We start from the raw sequence: 16,420 nt of genomic DNA, 5'->3' as shown, positions 1-16,420 counted from the left end.
TTCTAAAAGTTTTGCAGTTTTAGCTCTTACATTTAGGTCTATGATCCATTTTGGGTTCATGTTTTGTATATGGTGTGAGGTAAGGGTCTAAGTTCATTCTTTGCATGTGAATATCCAGTTTTCCCAGCACAATTCATTGAAAAGACTCTATTTCCTTCACTGAATGGCATCCTTTTTGAAATAATTTGATCATATATGTGAAGGTTGATTTCTGAACTCTCTATTCTATTCCATTGGTCTCTATGTCTGACACATTGAATACTACAGCTTTGTAGTAAGTTTTGAAATCAGGAAGTGTGAGTTTTCTAACTTTGTTCTTTTTTAAAGATTGTTTTGGCTATTTGGGGTGCCTTGAAATCTCATATAAATTTTAGGATGGGCTTTTCTATTTCTGCCAAAGACATCCCTGGAATTTTGATAGGGATCACATTGCATCTCTTTGATAGGAATTTCTTTGGGCAATGTTACCATCTTAAACATACTAAATCTCCCACAAACATGAGCAATCTTCCCATTTATTTGTATTTCTTTAATTTCTTTTGGTAATGTTTTGCAGTTTTCAGTGTATAAGTCTTTTGCCTCCTTAGTTGCATTTATTCCTAGGTATTTTATTCTTTTTCATTTTATTGTAAACTTTTTCCTTAATTTTAAGCCCAATGAGAATAAAATTTTGATTTGAGACCCATGTTAGGCTTCTGACCTATAGAACTTTAAGATAATAAATTTATGTTGGTTTAAGCCACTAGATTTGTGGTGATTTGTGGTGATAGTAATAGGAAATGAACACAGTTCACATCTGTTGAATATAAGCTATGAGTTAGGCAAAATACTAGGAACTTACGTTAATAAAATGCCTCAAATTAAACCCATTTTAACAAATGAGGAAACAGAACCTTGAAAACTTGCTTGAAATTACAGTTGGTTATTAGTAATTATGAGACTTGAACCAGGTTCTATTTATAGGTGCATATGACACCACTATAAGGTATGGAGAATGATTTAAAAATCAGGGCAGAATGAATATATCCAAGTCAATTACATTCTTCAGAGTTGTTCCTTACACACAGATTCCAGCTTAATTTTGGCAAGTCTCTTTAATTTTGGCTTTCAAATCAGTTATGAGTTACAATCATATGGAGGTGTTTTATTTAAATTATCTAACTTGATTGCGCATCTTATTCACAAAATTTCTTGTTGAATGGCTTCTAAAAAATCAAATCCATCCTTAAAAGACAAAGGTTTGCTATCAACAAACTGGATATTAAAAAGATACAGACATTGCCAAAACACAAAACTCCCAAACATGCTTTGAACAGAGAGGCCATCACTAGAACAAGGGAAGATTCTGGCAGGGGGCAAAGCTTTTTGGATCTGTAAATTTTGTTATGATTTTTTCTCAAAATAGAAATCTCAATCCTTGTAGCTGAACCACAATTTTGTAAATAAATATATTCTACATCCCCTTAAATACTTCCATGTGGCTCTTAAATTGTTTCCAGATACTCTGTCATCATCATCATACATGAAGGCAGTTGTTCTCCACGTTGGTGGTACTTTGGAATCACCTGGGGAACTTAAAAAAAGCTGAAGCTGGAGTTTGCCCTTTGAGAGTCTGATTCAACTGGTCTGGGATGCAGCCTGGCCATTAGGAGTTTTAGAATCTCTACAGGTGGTTCTAATGAGCCAGGTTGTGACCCACTTGCCAAAGCTAGGGTTCTAGTTCTCACTTATCCTCTCATCACCTCTGTGTCCTTGGACAAGACATGTAGCTTCTCTGAGCCTCAATTTCCCCAAAGTGGAGGTAACTCTCTTCTCTACCTGCTTTATACACTTACCAAGAGGATCAGGGAAGACTGTGTTTATGGAAACACTTTGCAAACCAGATATTTTTTATCAGGACTATTATTTTGATTGTTGATGACTTAACATATAGATAAGCTTCTTAAAAGTAGAAAAGCATAATCATTTTTGTTACTGTTTCATGCCCAACAGTAGAATTTGTATACTGTCCTGTTGTCTCTCACACCACTGCTTCTTTCTTTAAATCCTCCACTTAGCTCTACACCTGGAGTATATGCTCTACTCAGTATTATTGGATACTCTTTGACTCCAGGCCCATCTTCTGATGGGGCCCTAGGCCCTTCTCAGTTGGTACATCCAGTGCTCTTTTGTGACCTATTTAATTGCCTCTTGGCTGTCTTGGTCTGAACTCTTAGCCCACTGGCAATATCATTCTCAGATACTTAACCTATCCTTAAGCTTAAGTCCTGAATATTTTTGCTGATTCTTTCCCTGTTTCCTTGAAAATTAGTATATGCTATGGGTACAGCTAAGAAACTTTTTTGCAATCTTAAATCTGGGGTTAAAGTCATTGTTTGAGTTCCTTGAGGCCTGAGGCTGCTGTCGGTATCAACAGGAAGAGCAGGACTGTCCAGGAATGTGCAGCATTTTTTTCTGTAAAAGCCCATCTCATTACTTCCAGGAGGCACACCTCACCACAAGCTTGTGGGATTTGTCACTTTTTAACCTCCACTTTGCTGAGGAGCAAAGCAATATGCAGGAAGCCTAGGTGTGTCTTCCTGTCCATGCTCAGAGTTGGCATTGGAATTCATGAGCTACCTACTGTTTTCTTCCAGTTCTTGTGTTTTGTCACACCTTGGTCTGTGCCAGTGTCTCATCTCTCTACTTCACAATGAGGTGGGATGGGTCCAGAAGACTTGAGTCTACTTATTTGTGTCATTTTGGACAAGTTCACTTTATTCTCAGATTCTTTATTTCTGATACATGGTGACAATAATGGCATTGAAACATTCAGAGTTTGGGGTGAGGATGGAATACTATATGTGAAGGGTTCTAGTGGACTACCTGATGAGAAAGTGACATATTGCTGCTCATTTATTTCCTGTCTTACCATCTGGGCCTCAGTTTTCTTCTCCATAAATTCAGGTCTTTTTTTAGCTTTAGAGTTCTTTGATTCTTAGGAAATAGATCTTACTTCTGGGGTGAATTTTACAGGACTAAAACGTCAGGGTGAGGCAAGTAGGCTTTCTCTCAGATTCTAAATAACTTTAGGCTGTGCCATTGTACATTTTGATTTTTTTTTTAGTTGCTAAGAAAAGGCAATATAGGGTGCCTGGGTGGCTTAGTCAGTTAAGTGTCTGGCTTTGGCTTAGGTCATGATCCCAGGGTCCTGGGATAGAGTCCCGCATTGGGCTCCCCACTCAGTGGGGACTCTGCTTCTCCCTCTCTTTCTGCTCCTCCCCCTACTTGTGCTCTCTATCTCTCTTTAATAAATAGATAAATAAAATATTTTTTAAAAAGGCAATCCAATTTCCAATCTGGACATATCAACCACCAGCTATGCAAGAGGGCAACCATTTGCCTATGGAGAAAATAAATAGTGTAATTTGGTTCAAGAGGGTACCATAGAGAGTAGCTAAATGAGAGAGGCCTTTGGACAGAAAGACTTTGGGGCATTGATAGGGTTGGGAGGGGCTGGGACAGGGCTCCAGTGAGAATCAGAAGCAAAAACTATAAAGAGAGGGGCAATGGGAAGAAAGGAATCTAAGATTTTTCTTCCCCTCACAAAATCAGAGCAACTTCTGTGCCGAATGTTTTCACTATGTTTAGGTATCCAGGCTTAAGGGTTAGACAATGAATTGTTCAAATCCCAGCTCTGCCACTTATTGGCTGTGTCATGGGAAAACTCTGAGCCTTTCTCAATTTGTTAATTTATCTGTAAAGTGGGAATAATTTTAATAGGCCAATTTTACAGGCTTGTTGGGAGAGTCAAATGAGAAATGTTCCATAGCACTTAGTGCCTTGTTTGGCACAGAATAAGTTATTCATGAAGTGGTAAATAAAATCATAAGCATCACCCAAACCACCATTATCATTATGGATGTTAGCACAGAAACACAAGGCTGGGAGATGCACAGAAAGTGAGTAGAGCCCATTTCAATGCCTGTACAAAAAGAAGGCTTTGGTGGCAATACAACCCAGTGTAGAGAACCTGTCGTCCTCAAGAACCAACCCAAATAAGATAACCAAATCCATAAGATCAGTAACTTATCAGAGAACGTAGGGACAATGGGCCTTCTGTCAATTTCCTATTCTGGCTACCAACTTAATGTTAAAATTTGCATTTTTGTTGATTAATTCATGAATATAATTCTGTGCTCCTAGCATTTGCATAGTAGGTAAATGAGGTTTTTATCACCATTGGGTAGGTATGGGCAATGTGCTCAAGTGTCTTCTCAACAGAACTGAATTTTCAGAAAATTCTACATCTGAGCCATCTGGGCCAAGAATAGGAAGGAGGAAGTTTATAGAAATAATCATCGTCCCACCCCCAACCGTATTCACACACTATATTACTTAAATTTTACAATAAAATGATGAGGTGGGCAGCATATTTTTAATTTAAAAGATGAGGAAAATGGGTCAAAAGGGAACTCACTTCTCTGAGCTCATGTCATCAGTAAGAATGTGAACTCAGGTAGGCTAGCTTCAAAAGTGTGCTTTTCTGTTACCTTCATACTTCCTTTGAAATCTAGACATATCCTTCATAAATGATGTATATTGTGTTGCACAAATAATTTTTTGGAACTTCTGTCTGAAGCTCATGATTTTGTTTCTGTGTAGAACAAAGGACAGATAAAGTGACAAGGAATAGAGATGAAATGAGGAGGGCTACTTCATTAAGATTCTTTGTTGGGCAATAGGAAGACTCCCAAGAGTTTGGAAGTGTCCAAAAGTATCTATCTGATCCCAGAGGTGATAGAGAGGTGCACACTCATCGGAGATGATGCCCACTTCTTAGGGACAACAGAGTGAAGGTGCATTCTCATGGGTTGTGACTTGGTGTGCCCTCTCAGGTGGGCAGAGTCACACCTCTAGGGCCACCTGGGAGACTGTTCACTCCAGACTCTTTCCAGGGAATCTAGTGGCAGAACCTCATGGGTGTGGAGTCCCAAACAACTCCACCCCATGTCCCTCGCTCTCCTCCCCTCTGAGTAATGGGAAGAGCCATTTGGGGTTGTGATGCTCCTGTCTTCTTTGAAGCCATCTGATGAAACTCTGATTTTACCAACCACTAGCACTCAGGAGGAATCTGGTGTGACACAACCTGAATGGAATAATTTTATGGGTTGAGGGGACTCTTTGGAAGCAACTAACTAGCATATTTTGGAGGAAAAAATTAGCTGAAGCATGGGGAAGGGAAACTATGCTGTATGCCAACCCCCACCCACCAATAAGAGTATAAAAGGACTACGGAGGATGGAGAGACTCAAACCTCACCACATCTAGCTATATTAGCTTACCCGCTCTCCATCACCTCTCCCTGCACCATGCCTTACAACTGCTGCCTGCCCAACCTGAGCTGCCGCTCCACTTGCTCCTCCCGGCCCTGCGTGCCCCCCAGCTGCCACACCTGCACCCTGCCTGGGGCCTGCAACATCCCCGCCAATGTGGGCAACTGTGGCTGGTTCTGCGAGGGCTCCTTCAATGGCAGCGAGAAGGAGACCATGCAGTTCCTGAACGACCGCCTGGCCAGCTACCTGGAGAAGGTGCGTCAGCTGGAGCGGGAGAACGCGGAGCTGGAGAGCCGCATCCGGGAGTGGTGCCAGCAGCAGGTGCCTTTCGTGTGTCCCAGCTACCAGTCCTACTTCCGGACCATCGAGGAGCTGCAGCAGAAGGTGAGGGGGTGCCATGTGAGGCTGCAATAGCAGCCTACTGTCCTTGAACAATAAGATGTTCTCAAGTTCAAGTGGCCCTCACAGTAGAATCTTGTTTTCAGATCCTGTGTGCCAAGTCTGAGAACACCAGGCTGGTGGTGCAGATCGACAATGCCAAGTTGGCCTCTGATGACTTCAGAACCAAGTATGTTGAGACTCTCAGGCTAGGTGACATCTAAGATCCCTATGGCTCTTACATGGTTCCCTGTGACTAATACTTCCTGGAAGGGAGGAGGCAGCCATTTCACCCTTTTCATTTTCCTTCTCAAGCCTGGCCTTATATAAAATCATTTTCAAATAAGAATCCAGATTCATATACTGCATGCTCTTCAGTCAATATGGTCTTTCCAGAAGGCCCCCCTAAGCTCCCAAATTCAGAGACTGACATGAACTATTCTTGGGGAATGGATTGGTTCTTTGGGAATGGTGGTATATTAACCAACAAAATTGAGAGGAGAATGAGAGACTCCATTTCATGAATCCCTATGGGCAACTTCTGGTGTTAGGGTGAGTCAGGGGCCTCTCCAGTCTGTGTGGAGCTTTAGAGAGACAGGAAAGAAAAGAAGCAGAAAACTGTATTATCTCAAAGAGATGGAGACCAACCTATCCACACAAAACACAGTACAAGGGGATGGGATTCTTTCCTGCCTCATCCTCCCAACCTAATGTGTGTAGGTACCAAACAGAGCTGAGCTTGAGGCAGCTTGTGGAGTCAGACATCAATGGCCTGCGCCGGATCCTGGATGAGCTGACCCTGTGCAAGTCCGACCTGGAGGCCCAGGTGGAGTCCCTGAGGGAGGAGCTGCTGAGCCTCAAGAGGAACCACGAGGAGGTGAGAGGAAAAGGGGAAAATAAAAGTAATCTTTAGAGCCAAGCCTTTAGCATCGGCAAGTGGGAGGCAATTACCATCAAGCTTCTTGGGCTGGGATCCTTCTCTGAAGAACTCAAAATCAGCCAGAGAATGATCATGGTATAGCCATAGCATGGAATGAGGTGGGGTCCATATTCTCAAGTGGGCTGGTGTTGGAGATGCTGAAGAAGGGCACTCATTTATTGGGCCCTGCTCTCTTCTTGTCACTATTAATTTCTGAATTTGGTGGTAGAGGTGGAGGAAAAAAGAAATAAGACATGCACCCTCTTTTCAATGAGCGCCCAGTCTAGCCTGGGGAGATGGCCACGTAAAGACAATGATATAATACAGGCAGAGGAAAAGAAGTACTATATAAGATGCACAAGCAGTATATTCAGGGAATAATCCAGTCTACCTGGAAAGAGATAAGGAATTCTTCTCAGAGGCATGTCATGGGAAGAAAGAAGATTTCACATTTGTGTGTTTCAATCTGGGGGAAAATGCTGAGCAAAGACACAGAAGTGGTAGAGCAGGTATACTGGGTTTGGCCCATGAGTTGATATGGCTGGGTATGTATTACCTATAGGGATGTGATGGAAAATGAGGTAGGACCTGCACTTGCCAGGGGGTTTGGACTTAGTCTTATTGGAAATGTGAGCTTCTTTCAGGTTTTGGGGAAAGAAATTGATGTGATCCCTTTTTGGGTTTATTCCTACATCATATCTGTGTCAGTCTTGGGGAATGATCAGGATATTCCCTTCAGTGCATTTTTGTCAGGGTTGTACTCACTTTCCTACAATAGGAAGATAGACAGCAAATTCATTTCTGTGGCTCATTTATTTCTCTTCGTCCATTAGGAAGTCAACACCCTGCGCTGCCAGATTGGAGACCGCCTCAACGTGGAGGTGGATGCTGCCCCCACAGTGGACCTGAACCGTGTGCTCAACGAGACCAGGAGTCAGTATGAGGCCCTGGTGGAGACCAACCGCAGGGACGTGGAGGAATGGTTCACCACCCAGGTGGGCATCTCAGCACGTGGCCACTCAGGACCTTTGGCCCCTTGGGGCCCTTGAGGCAGGGTCTGACCCTGTCCTCTTCCCTGTACTGTTTCAGACTGAGGAGCTGAACAAGCAGGTGGTGTCCAGCTCGGAGCAGCTGCAGTCCTGCCAGGCAGAGATCATCGAGCTGAGACGCACGGTCAATGCCTTGGAGATTGAGCTCCAGGCCCAGCACAACCTGGTGGGTGTTGTTCAGGGTAGTGCCCAGGCTCTCCTGAACCCATGAAGCCTGTGACTTCTCTGAAACCCCATGGAGAAGCCCCCTGGGGAGTGGCTCTGTGACATTCTTTGTCTTCCCCACACAGAGGGACTCCCTGGAGAACACGCTGACAGAGACTGAGGCCCGCTACGGCTCCCAGCTGGCCCAGGTGCAGTACATGATCACCAACGTGGAGTCCCAGCTTGCTGAGATCAGGTGTGACCTGGAGCGGCAGAACCAGGAGTACCAGGTGCTGTTGGACGTCAAGGCCCGGCTGGAGTGTGAGATCAACACATACCGGGGTCTGCTGGAGAGCGAGGACTGCAAGTGAGTGGGAGACAAAGAACTCTGGAAAACATGTGGTGGGACTACAAGACATTGTGGGCATATACAGGTGGTCCACATTTTCAACTCACAAAACAACATGCAATTATAGAAGAGTCCACGAGGTGACAGTTAAGCAGATATTGAAGGTCAAAGATGAAGGGCATACATCCCTGCCTCAGGGAGCTAACGATGGAGAAGTGGTGGTGGAGAGAGTGTTATGACAATAATTTCTGGGTAAGGTGGATTGTGTTGGTTCCATGAAATCTAAGGAGCATATTTTTCAAAAGGACAGTTTTCCACCTTAGCACATGGTATTCTGGGATGGGGAGAAGGATTTGATAACAATAAAATTTGATTCCAACTATCACGAACCACTGAAAATTCATGGGTGGAATTCATAGGGCTCTCTCCACAACCATCCTCAATCCATTCTAAATCTCTGTGTCCTCCCAGGCTCCCCTGCAACCCATGTGCCACCACCAATGCTTGCGGCAATTCCTGTGGGTCCTGTGGCAACTCTCAAACACGTTGCTCTTAAATTAAGAACTTGCATCCTCTTTGAAGACGACAATGAAGCCATTCAGATCAAGCACAGGAAAGGTCCTTGGGTATTGCCTTTGCTGGAGCTCAGCTGTCAATTAGAAACCTAGACATGCCAAATATATTTCTAGACATGGAAATTCTTTCCAGATTCGACAAGAAAAGACACACATCATCAACTTCTAATGTCTGGAAAATCCCTTCCTGTTGAAGTGTGAGTGTCTTTGTTTCTAAAGATGTTCAGCTCCCTGTAATCCAAGCTCCAGGGTCTACTTTTAGGGCATTTCCTGTATGTATTGTGTTTTCTGCTTTTCTAGCTTCTTTGGTATTCTCTGGAATACAAGGAAGCTACTTCATATACTTCCCAATAAACTTTATTTCTCTGGCATAGCAAATTTGTTTCTCATTTATATTTATGCACTGTAAAGTATCTACCGTGGCTGTTTCCTAAAAATACCCCTTTGTTAGGAGGAAATGGGTTAAATGATTGACACCAGCCATTATGTTCCAGGAAAATACTGATGGGGAAGGGAGCCTGTCATCCTAGGAGGCTCCTACCAAGGGGAGACCATGCAGAAACCTGGCCTCCAACACTCATGCCCATCTTGCCTTGGCTGCAATGTCCTTGGCAATACTAAGTGTCACCTCAAACCTCACTGCTGCCTCTCATGTTGACCCTCATCACCAGGGGTTGATTCTCTGCTTCCCTTTCTCCCAAACTGCCTAAAGACTGACTTCTGTAGAAACTACTCCTAAAGAGCAGCTGCCCTCTCCCCTTTCAACTTGTCTTCTATATCTGAATGACCAGTATAGAAGCCTGGCTTTCCCTCAAAATGTACCTTCAATGATTTACATAAATCCACACATTCTGGGTTATTATTTATTTATTTATTATTATTTTTAAATTGGAGTTCAATTTGCCAACATATAACATATGTTGTGCTCATCCCGTCAAGTACCCCCCTCAGTGCCTGTCACCCAGTCACCTCAACCACCCGCCCACCTCCCTTTCCACTACCCCATGTTCATTTCCCAGAGTTAGGAGTCTCTCATGATCTGTCATCCTCACTATTTTATATTATTCAAATGAATGAGACCATATGTGTTTGTCCTTCTCTGATTGACTTATTTCACTCAGCATAATACCCTCCGGGTGCATACACGTTGAAGCAAATGGTGGATATTTGTCATTTCTAATTGCTGAGTAATATTCCATTGTATACATAGACCACATCTTCTTTATCCATTCATCTTTCGATAGACACTGAGGCTCCTTCCATAGTTTGGCTATTGTGGACATTGCTGCTATAAACATTGGGGTGCAGGTGTCCCGGTGTTTCACTGCATCTGAATCTTTGGGGTAAATCTCCAGCAGTGCAATTGCTGGGTCGTAGGGCAGATCTATTTTTAACTCTTTGAGGAACCTCCACACAGTTTTCCAGAATGGCTGCACCAGTTCACATTCCCACCAACAGTGCAAGAGGGTTCCCCTTTCTCCACATCCTCTCCAACATTTGTGGTTTCCTGCTTTGTTAATTTTCCCCATTCTCACTAGTGTGTGGTGGTATCTCATTGTGGTTTTCATTTGTACTTCCCTGAGGGCCAGTGATGCAGAGCATTTTCTCATGTGCTTGTTGGCCATGTCTATGTCTTCCTCTGTGAGATTTCTGTTCATGTCTTTTTCCCATTTCATGATTGGATTGTTTGTTTCTTTGCTGTTGAGTTTAATAAATTCTTTATAGATCTTGGATACTAGCCCTTTATCTGATATGTCATTTGCAAATATCTTCTCCCATTCTGTAGGTTGTCTTTTAGTTTTGTTGACTGTATCCTTTGCTGTGCAAAAGCTTCTTATCTTGATGAAGTCCCACTAGTTCATTTTTGCTTTTGTTTCTCTTGCCTTCATGGATGGATCTTGCAAGAAGTTACTGTGGCCGAGTTCAAAAGGGGTGTTGCCTGTGTTCTCCTCTAGGATTTTGATGGAATCTTGTCTCACATTAAGATCTTTCATCCATTTTGAGTTTATTTTGTGCGTGGTGTGAGAATGGTCTAGTTTCATTCTTCAGCATGCGGCTGTCCAATTTTCCCAGCACCATTTATTGAAGAGACTGTCTTTCTTCCAGGGGATAGTCTTTCTTGTTTTGTTGAATATTAGTTGACTATAAAGTTGAGGGTCCACTTCTGGATTCTCTAGTCTGTTCCATTGATCTATGTGTCTGTTTTTGTGTCAGTACCACACTGTCTTGATGACCACAGCTTTGTGGGTACAACCTGAAATCTGGCATTGTGATGCCCCCAGCTATGGTTTTCTTTTTTAATATTCCCCTGGCTATTTGGGGTCTTTCTGATTCCACACAAATCTTAAGATAATTTGTTTTAACTCTCTGAAGAAAGTCCATGGCATTTTGATAGGGATTGCATTAAATGTGTAAACTGCCCTGGGTAGCATTGACATTTTCACAATATTAATTCTTCCAATCCATGAGCATGGAATATTTTTCCATCTCTTTGTGTCTTCCTCAATTTTTTTCAGAAGTGTTCTGTAGTTTTTAGGGTAGAGACCCTTTACCTCTTTGGTTAGGTTTATTCCTAGCTACGTTATGCTTTTGGGTGCAATTGTAAATGGAATTGACTCCTTAATTTCTCTTTCTTCAGTCTCATTGTTAGTGTATAGAAATGCCACTGAAATCTGGGCATTGATTTTGTATCCTGCCACACTGCCAAATTGCTGTATGAGTTCTAGCAATCTTGAGGTGGAGTCTTTTGGGTTTTCTATGTAGAGTATCATGTCCTCTGTAAAGAGGGAGAGTTTAACTTCTTTGCCAATTTGAATGCCTTTTATTTCTTTTTGTTGCCTGACTGCTGAGACTAGGACTTCTAGTACTATGTTCAATAGCAATGGTGAGAGTGGACATCCCTGTCTTGTTCCTGATCTTATGGGAAAGGATCCCAGTGTTTCCGCATTGAGAATGATATTTGCTGTGGGCTTTTCATACATGGCTTTTAAGAAGCTGAGGAATGTTCCCTCTATCCCTACACTCTGAAGAGTTTTGATCAGGAATGGATGCTGTATTTTGTCAAATGCTTTCTCTGCATCTATTGAGAGGATCATATGGTTCTTGTTTTTTTCTCTAGTTGATATGATCTATCACATTGATTGCCTTACTGGTGTTGAACCAGCCTTGCATCCTGGGGATAAATCCTAATTGGTCATGGTGAATAATCTTAATGTACTGTTGGATCCTATTGGCTAGTATCTTGTTAAGAATTTTTGCATCCATGTTCATCAGGGATATTGGTCTCTAATTCTCCTTTTTGGTGGTTTTTTTTTCTGGTTTTGGAATTAAGGTGATGCTGGCCTCATAGAATGAGTTTCGAAGTATTCCATCTCTATCTTTCTGAACAGCTTTAGTAGAATAGGTATTGTTTATTCTTCAAACATTTGATAGAATTGCTTGGGAAGCCATCTGGCTCTGGACTTTTGTGTCTTGGGACGTTTTTGATGACTGCTTCAATTTCCTCCCTGGTTATTGGCCTGTTCAGATTCAGATTTTCTATTTCTTCCTGTTCCAGTTTTGATCGTTTGTGGTTTTCCAGAAATGCATCCATTTCTTCTAGATTGCCTATTTTATTGGCGTATAGTTGATCATAATATGTTTTAAAATCGTTTGTATTTCCTTGGTATCGGTTGTGGCCTCTCCTTTTTCATTCGTGATCTTATTAATTTGAGTCTTTTCTCTTTTGTTTTTAATAAGGCTGCCTAATGGTTTATCTATCTTATTAATTCTTTCAAAGAACCAACTCCTGGTTTTGTTGATCTGTTCCACAGTTCTTCTGGTCTCTATTTCATTGAGTTCTGCTCGAATCTTTATTAACTCTCTTCTTCTGCTGGGTGTAGATTTTATTTGCTGTTCTTTTTCCAGTTCCTTTAGGTGCAAGGTTAGCTTTTGTATTTCAGTTTTGTATTTCAGTTCTTTCCAGTTTTTTGAGGGATGCTTGTATTGCAATGTATTTCCCTCTCAAGACTGCTTTTGCTGTATCTCAAGGATTTTGAATGGTTGTATCTTCATTCTCATTACTTTCCATGAATCATTTTAATTCTTCTGTAATTTCCTGGTTGACCCTTTCATCTTTTAGCAGGGTGGTCTTTAAACTCCACGTGTTTGAATTTCTTCTAAATTTCTTCTTGTGATTTAGTTCTAGTTTCAAAGCATTATGGTCTGAAAATATGCAGGGGACAATCCCAGTCTTTTGATATCTGTTAAGACCTGATTTGTGACCCAGTATGTGGTTATTCTAGAGAAAGTTCCATGAACACTTGAGAAGAATGTGTATTCAGTTGCATTTGGACATGAAGTTCTGTAAATATCTGTGAAGTACATCTGGTCCAGAGTATCATTTAAAGCTCTTGTTTCTTTGGAGATATTGTGCTTAGAATATCTGTCATTTGCAGAAAGTGCCGTGTTGAAGTCTCCCAGGATTAGTGTATTATTATCTAAGTATGTCTTAACTTTGATTATTAATAGATTGATATACTTGGCAGCTCCCACATTAAGGGCATAAATATTCACGATTGTTAGGTCCTCTTGTTGGATAGATCCTTTAAGTATGATATAATGTCTTTCTTCATCTCTTACAACAGTCTTTGGGATAAACTTTAATTTATCTGATATGAGGATGGCTACCCCTGCTTTCTCTCGAGGACCATTTTAAAAAAGATTTTATTTATTCATTCATGAGAGACACAGAGAGAGTGAGAGAGAGGCAGAGACACAGGCAGAGGGAGAAGCATGCTCCATGCATGGAGCCTGACATGGGACTCGATCCCGGGTCTCCAGGATCAGGCTCTGGACCTAAGGCAGTATTAAATGCTGAGCCACCCAGGCTGCCCTTGAGGACCATGTGAATGGTAAATGGTTCTCCAACCTCTTATTTTAAGGCTGTAGGTGTTCTTAGGTCTAAAATGAGTCTTGTAGATAGAAAATAGATGGGTCTTGCTTTTTTATCCAGTCTGAAACCCTGCACCTTTTGACGGTATCATTAAGCCTATTTATATTCAGAGTTACTATTGAAAGATATTAATTTAATGTCATCATAATACCTATTCAGTCCCTGTTTTTGTGGATTGTTTCTTTGGACTTCCTCTTTCTTTTACAGAGTTCCCCTTTATATTTCTTGCAGAGCTGGTGTGGTGGTCACATATTCTATCAGTTTCTGCCTATCTTTATCGCTCCTTCTATTCTGAATGAGAGCCTTGTTGGATAGAGTATTCCTGGCTGCATGTTCTTCTCATTTAGGACCCGGAATATATCCTGCCAGCCCTTTCTTGCTGCTAGGTCTCTGTAGAGAGGTCTTCTGTTAATCTAATATTTTTCCCCATATAAGTTAGGGATCTCTTGTCTCTTGCTGCTTTAAGGATCTTCTCTTTATCTTTGGAATTTGCAAGTTTCACTGTTAAATGTCAGGGTGTTGAATGGTTTTTATTGATTTTAGGGGGGATCTCTCTATCTCCTGGATCTGAATGCCTGTTTCCCTCCCCAAATTAGGAAAGCTGTCAGCTATCATTTGTTCAAATACACTTTCTGATCTTCTGTCCCTTTTGGCATCCTCTGGAACCCCAATTAAACATAGATTTTTCCTTCTGAGGCTGTCATTTATTTTCCTTAACCTTTCCTCACGATCTTTTAATTGTTTTTCTCTTTTTTCCTCAGCTTCCTTCCTTGCCATCAACTTTTCTTCTATGTCATGAGTTTTTCTACCTCATTAACTCTCATCATTAGGACCTCCAGTTTGGATTGCATCTCATTTATTTGGTTTTTAATTTCAGCCTGCTTAGATCTAAATTCTGCAGTCATGAAGTCTCTTGAATCCTTTATGCTTTTTTCCAGAGCCACCAGTAGCTTTATAATTGTGCTTCTGAATTGGCTTTATGACATCGAATTGTAATCCAAATTCTGTAACTCTATGGGAGAGAGTACTATTTCTGATTCTTTCTTTTGTGATGAGTTCTTATTTCTAGTTATTTTGCTCAGTGCAGAGTGGCTAAAAACAAGTTGTGCTGGAAGAAGGAAGGAAAAAAAGAGAAAGAAAAAGGGGGGAAACAACAAAAAACAAAAGCAAAAGCAAAACAAAACAAAAACAAAAACAAAAGGAAAAACAAGGAGGGGTATCCTCTGATTCTATATACAGTAAGTCCCTCTACTTCCCCTGGAGCTTTCCAGAGCTGCTCGGTCAAGAATTTGCTTTTCCTCTGTCCTTCCAGCTGGTCTTCTGCGGGAGGGCCTGGGGTGCTGATTCTCAGGTGTGTGCACCTGGGGGAGCTGCCCCGCCCCCTGCCAGGTGCTCGGCTCAGTGGAAGCTCTTTATCCTGTGAGGCCCCTGGTCCCTGGCAGCCCCTGGTCCCTGGCGGCCCCGCTCCATCCCGGGCACAAGGTGACACAGGGAGGAACAACAAAACTGGCAGCGGCCAGTTCTGCAGCCCTGGAGTCAGCTCCCACAGTAACTACCACAGTCTCCCAGTCTTCACCGGCCTGGATGCTCCGGGGGCTGGGGGCACTGATCTGCACGGGGCTGGACCGCCCAGCAGCAGAGGGTCCTCTCTGTCCTGTGCCCTCCCCACCTCCGCCTGTCCCAAGGGGAGCAACAGATCCTGGGCTATGTCCTCCGGCGCCCTGGTCTCGAGGGCCTGTGCGGCTGGAATGGCGCTCCCAGGGTGCGCAGCCCCCTCTGTGCGGTGCCTCTGCCTGAGCCGCGGCCAGAGCTGCTCCCGAGGTCCCACCGGGCACCCTCCAGCCCTTTACGGTGTTTGGTCCGTGGTGTGTGGCTCGCTCTCCCCGGGGCGCACCTCCTCTGTTAATGACCTCAGGAACCTGGGGGCTCCACTGCTCCTCCTGGGATCCTGCCCGAGTTCCCTGCGAGTGCCTTTCCATCTGGGAAGATTTTTAAATCTTCCTACATCTCCGGGACTGGGCTTTCCTGTCCTGGAGGCTCTCACCCCGGCCTTAGCCTGGCTTCTCGCGCCCCCCACCCCCGCCACTGGATTATTTTTTATTTAATTTTTTCCCATCTTCTTACCTTGGTAGAAGCCCAAACTCTTCTCACTGTAGCGTTCCAGCTGTTCTCTCTTTAAATCTCAGGGCAAATTAGTAGGTTTTCAGGATGATTTGAAAGTTATCTAGGTAAGTTTGTGGGGACAAGTGACTTGGGGAACCTACTCTTCTGCCATCTTGCCCCCCCCCCCCATTATGGGTTATAACTCTTTTTTATCTCCTATTACAGGTTCCCCAGCTCCCAATTAACCTGACTTCCCCTTTCTGTCCCAACTGGGGGATAGGCCTAGATCCTCTGCCATGTTTATTTTTCTCCATCCCTGTTCAGGGAGGACTAGCTCCTCTATGCTGACCACCCCTGAAGTTCTCATTTTAGCTCAAGTCCTGGGTCTTCAGTTGCACATAAGACAGTTTGACTTGGTATTAGGTTGCCACATTACATTTAATTGGACTCCAACTTATCTTTGTCATTCTTGTTACCCGCTTGTTATCCCCAACACTTTGTAATCCAAAGACCCTTTAAATGAAGGCAAGCACCTCTCCCCACCTTCCTCTTTTCAAGTTCGCTCTTTCCTTTAGGTCTTTGCTCCTATTTATAATGTTCTTCTATAACTAACTTCTATATCACTTTATTTTCTATAATTTCAAGAAAGGCCACT

The 16,420-nt window shown here is 42.8% G+C and overlaps 1 protein-coding gene across 1 annotated transcript; it reads left to right on the top strand.

Moving 5' to 3' along the window:
- The first annotated feature begins 5,319 nt into the window (after positions 1-5,319).
- KRT34 (keratin 34) lies at positions 5,320-9,107 on the top strand. The gene is made up of 7 exons (XM_072782224.1): positions 5,320-5,699; positions 5,801-5,883; positions 6,414-6,570; positions 7,446-7,607; positions 7,702-7,827; positions 7,952-8,172; positions 8,626-9,107. Exons 1-7 carry the CDS (start codon positions 5,352-5,354, stop codon positions 8,708-8,710), a joined length of 1,182 nt encoding a protein of 393 aa, XP_072638325.1. The 5' UTR covers positions 5,320-5,351; the 3' UTR covers positions 8,711-9,107.
- Positions 9,108-16,420: the final 7,313 nt, after the last annotated feature.

Source organism: Canis lupus, chromosome 16 (genome assembly GCF_048164855.1).
Source record: "Canis lupus baileyi chromosome 16, mCanLup2.hap1, whole genome shotgun sequence".
Classification (NCBI taxonomy): Eukaryota; Metazoa; Chordata; class Mammalia; order Carnivora; family Canidae; genus Canis; species Canis lupus.
The sequence above is the reverse complement of the archived record's forward strand: the minus strand, read 5'-3'. Positions and strand labels throughout refer to the sequence as shown.

Excerpts from the sequence above, each read along its gene's own strand:
- KRT34 (XM_072782224.1), top strand. The coding sequence starts at position 5,352 with ATGCCTTACAACTGCTGCCTGCCCAACCTGAGCTGCCGCTCCACTTGC. Across the intron at positions 5,700-5,800 it reads TCGAGGAGCTGCAGCAGAAG|ATCCTGTGTGCCAAGTCTGA; the intron begins GTGAGGGGGTGC and ends TCTTGTTTTCAG. Across the intron at positions 8,173-8,625 it reads CTGGAGAGCGAGGACTGCAA|GCTCCCCTGCAACCCATGTG; the intron begins GTGAGTGGGAGA and ends GTGTCCTCCCAG.